Genomic DNA, 6101 nt, shown 5'->3' with positions numbered 1-6101 from the left:
TGGGCTCGATTCAGTGGCTGAATCTCCAAATTTGAATTGAATCAGAAGACCAATTAAAAGGTCCAAATTTATTCTAAGCTCTCTGAATTGATTTGAAAAAGATACAGAGAACTTTGGAGATTCAGGCAGTCCCCACTCGCCGCCACAGGGAACTGGACCCAGACTCCATGCTGGTAAGTAGGGGGCAGGGGAGGGGGGGGCTGAAGGAGGGGGTCATAGGGGGACCCTTTCCAGGCCCTATCACCAGCCTACTCCCCCAGACCCCCTGAGTGCCCCCCAACCCCCACCTGCTCTGCTGTTTACAAACTGATCAGAGGGGACCAGCAGGCACTGGGGGGGGGCCCTGTTCCCCTGAGCACTACCAGGAGTGAAAAGAAATAGTGGTCACAAGCTGGTAGAGGGTAGATTTAGGCAAGATAACAGGAGGCGCTACTTCACAGTTAGGGCGGCCTGGATCTGGAACCAACTTCCAAGCGAAGTGGTGCTGGCTCCTACCCTAGGGGTCTTTAAGAGGAGGCTGGATGAACACCTTGCCGGCACCGTTTGACCCCGATACTTTTTCCTGCCATGGCAGGGGGTCAGACTTGATGATCTGCTCAGGTCCCCTCAACCCTACCAAGTATGAAACTATGAAATAAAAAAACAAAGCAAATAGATTTTACTGTACCTTGTGAGACTTAAAGATTAAACAGTACGATCAAGCTCCAATATTGCTAATTTTTCATTAATTACATCTAAGGACTCCAATAATTTCCCATAAGAAACTTGTAGCTTCCTCAAAATTGAAGTTTCAGTTTCTTCTGTGAATGTCTATTTTTTACACTGGTACATCATTGTTTGCAATCCTTTATATCACACTATTTATGAATGTAATCACCACTAAATTCATGATAAATGAAAAAAAATTCTGCTGATATTTATGCATTGCATGCCATTCCTTTTAATAAATGTTTCCACAATATTTAAGCCTTCTTTGGGAAAAATTTAAAAATCCCTTAAAGGCAGACCAGGAAGGCTCTAGGTTATAATTTCTGTTAAATTGCAGGATTAAGGAAGAAATTGGCTTTGAAAGTAGTTAATGCTTTTCAATGAAGCTCATTATAAATTGACCTTGGTGTTTTTCTGGTTCAGCAACTTACAGGGATTTGTTTGCTATATATTTAAGGACTTTACAAACTCCATAGTGGCAAAGTGCCATAACCTTGGTAGAATAAAATATCTATAGTAGATAGCTGCTTAAAACACTTTATGCAATATAACAAGGTTTGTCTGCTTTACTTACCTCGTTTATTTAAGAGCCGTGACTTTTTGCAGTGGTAAGCAAGCTCCTGTTCACAGTGTTCTGCATGGTTAATTGTAGCCTGAAGCTGTTCCAGGTTGGCAGTGTACTTGAAAAACACAGCGTGTGGGTTCTCCCGATTAGCACTTTTGACTCTGGTTAAGTTGGTGTTGTTGTGCTGTATAATTGTCCAAGTCGTATCTTGAAAAACACACAGGGAAAAGTAATGCAGCATGTAAAATAGAAGCAAAAGTTAGCAAGGGAAATAAATTTGTAATGGAATACATCTGGAATTAAGGTGATTTTTTCCAGTCACAAGACCAACTGTGGGACATGAAAGGTATATACAACTGTTAGAAAAGGTTCTGCAATTGTACACAAATATTAGGTTACCATTGTTCCCCTTTGTGAAACTACTATACCATGGTTTCAGGTGTGGAAAATCACCAAGCACAGAAAGAATAGATGAGGAAAGCCAAATACCTGTTTTCTAAATGCCACATGGTCTCAGGGGAAAATCCCAGTGACTCCATTATTGTTACTTTGCAAAGGTTAGCTTCTTTGTAAAAAGACATACAGTTATACCCAAGTTTTCATTATCTGAAGAACACTTGGAACTAGGTCTTTCTAATAATTTGATTTTATCAGAGAATTTATATCAACTGCCAGGACTCATCTTTCTATTGCCCAAAGAGTGGGCATATTGAATAATTACTTGCAATTATATCCATTATAAGGCATAAATAGGAAAGCAGGTGCCTCCGACAACCCCAAACACAGGTGGTAATCAGTATTTCTGCTGGTGCTTTGTGGGTAAAAGACAAAGGCCATATTAATCATTAAATACAATCCTATTCCACATTACATAAGAGTCGCAAAACCTCTGTGACATCTAGATGCCTTACACTCTTCCATTTTGGCCTAAAAGATCCCTAGATATCTGGATGTGAGCTGTGGTACATGTTCAGAGCAATTCCAAATATCTTCTTAGCTGTTTAAATATGTGTAAGACATTGGTTCTCAACCTTTTTAGGCTACAGGCATTGCTAGACAGACTCAAGGCATCCCTTAATAGACCTAAAGCAGCCCATCAGAAAATGCCAGCTATTAGTTTTCACTTATTTTTTGCCTACAGAAAAAATAGAGCAATTTTTCTTTTGCAGAAAACTCAGAAGGGCCGCAACAGGTCAGAAGTCAGAATGTTTTTCACACTATGGATTGCTATTTGAAATCTTTGGGTTTATTTTGTAAATCGTGTTTACACCCTTAACAGTGCTAACATTGAGTGGTATCCCATGGCACTTTTGTGGTTGAGAATCACTACTCTGTTGGAGTCCAATTATGTCTAGAAAATATCACTTAAATTTACACCCAGGCTCTCCAAATACCACCAAATTTGCATTGCAGAGAATACCCACAATTGTCACCTCACAAATCTCAAAAGGGCTTTCACCCAACAAGGACATTTCTCCAGAGAGATAATTCACACTTCTGAAAGAGGCAGTTGGATACCACGTGTAGAATTGTTGCAGTACAAAAAGAAAATCCCCATGAATTGCAGACCATTAGTTACAATATACCACCCTTCCCTGTAACCTATGCAGAAAATCCTCAAACAAATGCATCCATACTAGAAGACCCAATTTTTAAAGAGATCTTTCCAGAACCACCTGTCCTAGTCTTTAATTAAGCACTGAACTTTGCTAGCCTCATCACCAGAAGCAAACTTCTTATGACCCACAACACACCAAATGGATCCTGACTATGACAAGATAAGAAATGTATAACCTGCCAACACATCTCCACCAGTCCCACAATAACGACACCCCACTGAACTATCACCATCACCATTCCTGGATCTTACATGTGCACCTCCAGAAATGTAATATATCTTATCCAGTGCGCCAAATGCCCTGATGGAAAATATGTAGGAGAAACCAAACAAACAACAACTTCATACCAGAATAAATGCACATTGAAAATCCAAAAATATTCAGTTACCTGTTGGTGCCCACTTCTCATAAGACAATTACTCCCTCTACAATTTCTCAGTTCTAATCCTCAAAGGGAACTTACAAAACTTCTTTTGTAGATGAGCCTACAAACTTTACTTCATAAATCTACCAGATACAAAAAATCATGGTCTTAATAATTTAGACATTGGATTTATGACATATTACAACCTGCCTGACATCTAACACACTAGATAACCTGCCTGTTACTTCACACTTTTCCCTCTCATCCCCCTGCCCCATCTCCAGCTTTTGTCTTGCAAACTTCCCATTCAGTTGCATCTTCACAGACCTCTTGTTTATTTTGGCCTCTTTTCTACCTTGGAGAACTCATAATATCAGCAATCTCCCACTGCTTGAAGAAGGGTGTTTGTGCCCAAAAGCTTGCAAAGAACTTTCTTCCACTATTTAGTTGGTCTAATAAAAGATATCACATCTACCCAAAGAACCTTGCCTACTTAAATCCTTAATTCCTTAAACAAAGAAAAACCACATCAAGATCCTGAAAAGGGAGGAAAAAGAAGGAAGAGAAAGGGCAACCCAAGGAATGGCTTACTGGTTAGGTCATTTCCCAGGGAAATTTAAAGTACTCTGTACTAAAAAGTCTGTGGACAAAATTCATAAAAAACCTTGGGATTAGGGGCCTGGGCTTGCACCTGCCTCCCTTTGTAGAGAATGCCCACTGATCTGGAATACAGAATCTGACTTCATCTTGAATGATCTTCTGGGTTCAAGTAAAAGGGATGAAGGATACCTTTAGCCATGCCTAGCAATATTTTCCTAGTAAAGGGAGATGTGATTTCAAGATTGGCTGAGGTCTAGAATTCAGTCTCTCTGACCAGTGACAAGTTACTGGTTTACCTGGAAAGCTGCTAGACCCACAGCCATAACAATTAAGCCATAAGGTACAAGCCCACTCACCTTTCCACTTCTGCTATCTATCAATTATATGCACTGCTAGATTTGTTCTAGAAGGTCATTTCCTATCTGATCAATCCAAACTAGCTGGACATAACAGAAGTACATTAAGAGGACATAACATAAGATGCTCAAAATCTGCCCATTGGAAGAATAGGAGAACTTTATGCCTTTTCAGGCAGAATAGGATCATCCTTTGGAGGCTTGTAAGGTTACTCACTGGCATAATGGTAGAGCTATATATCTCCTCAGAGAAAGGATCACCCTTGGTTGCCCAATGAGAGAATGGAAGACCTGTGAATCTCCACAGTGGAGTAGGAATGCACTCCAGAGCTGTGACATAATTTTTGAGCTAACCTTAGCAAAGTCTTAGACATCTTGGAGGTAAAATTGGATCAAGGCCAAAATTTCATTCTTGCCTAGAATATTTATTTTTTGAACAAGTGTAGAATTTTTTATTTCTCCTCCACTCCTACTGCCAACGTGTTCCCCAGAGATCGTTGGTAATAGAGGGAAATCATTGTGGCACTATCTAGGAATCACATATCAAGATTCCATTTCTGCAAGGTCCTTCCTCCTCAATGCTTCCAATATAAATACAGTTTGGATGTAAATGATTATATCAATAGTTAAGCAAAGTAAGTTCTAAATCATGGAATAAATCCTATCCTTACAGTGGACAGTAAAAAACTAAAACATGTCAATTGGATAATTACAATTTAGCCCATGTAGGACTTCACAACACTTCACAAAGAGGATAGAGGAATTGGAGAATCAGAGGAAATGAAAGGATATAAATGGTAGAGTGGTAGGAAACACAGCTTTTTCACTAGGATATTTTCATAGGACCTAGCTTTTGCTTTGCATGAGCAAGAAAAATCCTAGAATTTAAAGCTGAAGGAGTGCTAATAACTCAACTAGCCCATGCCTCTACCACTGCAAAAAATCTAAATATCTGTATGCGATAGTTTGAAAGCTACATATACTAATTTGAGCACAGAGTATCCTATGTTGCATAATGACAGCTTATTATGTATGATATATTATTAAAGATTTCAGGTTTTACATTAGATTGTAAGTTATTTCGGGGAGATTTTTCTCTCTCCACTGTTACAAACTGTGCATATATCCTCTTAACCTTCCTCTCGTATTAATTCTTTTTTTCAGTTGAGCAAAGTAAATACATCAAGTGGTGTACTGAGGTAGGCATAAGACGATTGGGTATTTTTTTGCTGAGCTACCTCCATGATTCCAATGAAAGAAAAATTATATGCTTGTACCTGTTCATACTACCTTGCTTCGTGCAGCATAATTACAGATATATGCATACTTTAATTCTAGCAACCAAAATGCTCTCAAGGAAAGGAATCATTAAAACAGTAGTGTGATGAAATCACTAGAAAAAAATTATGAAATTATAGGGAAAATAGACTCATGATGTATATTCAGGTAAGCCTGACAATAAATGATGAATACCTTCCTTCATCTGACATTCTTGTACTTTCTGGGAACACTGAAACGTTACATAGTCTTTTTTTAATTAACAAAAACTATTCTTCTCTCAAAGTAATAGGGCAGAACATAGGTTTTGCTTGACTATCAGCCAGTGTCTTCTTTGACTTTAAAACTTATTTATTACAGCTAACTATGGGTTTGATCAGGGGAATTTAGATACAGATACAGATATGACCACCAAAGAGGTTTTTATCATGTTTTTCAAGTTGGATCCATCCCCAATTTAAATATCTCTCCCAAAAGAATGACTCCACAAACTTCTGCTAAGGTAATATACTGGGTAGGAGTGAAACAGAGATACATCCTGTATGTGTTGTAATTTGTTCCTCCTTTGGGGCTGTATGATCTTTATTACTGTCCCCTTCATACAACCCTCT

At 38.7% G+C, this 6101-nt stretch overlaps 1 protein-coding gene across 1 annotated transcript in view; it reads right to left on the bottom strand.

Annotated features, from left to right (window-relative positions):
• The window catches only part of LOC109297528 (contactin-associated protein-like 4), a 582246-nt gene that overhangs the window by 124193 nt on the left and 451952 nt on the right, over positions 1-6101 (bottom strand). Inside the window, exon 13 of the mRNA XM_019517318.1 lies at positions 1283-1480. Within this exon, the coding sequence (XP_019372863.1) occupies positions 1283-1480 (198 nt within the window). The remainder of the gene's footprint in view (positions 1-1282; positions 1481-6101) is intronic.

The sequence above is a fragment of the Gavialis gangeticus genome, unplaced genomic scaffold (genome assembly GCF_001723915.1).
Source record: "Gavialis gangeticus isolate Ggan-Ray unplaced genomic scaffold, GavGan_comp1, whole genome shotgun sequence".
NCBI lineage: Eukaryota > Metazoa > Chordata > Crocodylia > Gavialidae > Gavialis > Gavialis gangeticus.
Note: the sequence above shows the minus strand (reverse complement) of the source record. Positions and strands in the feature narration are given on the sequence as shown.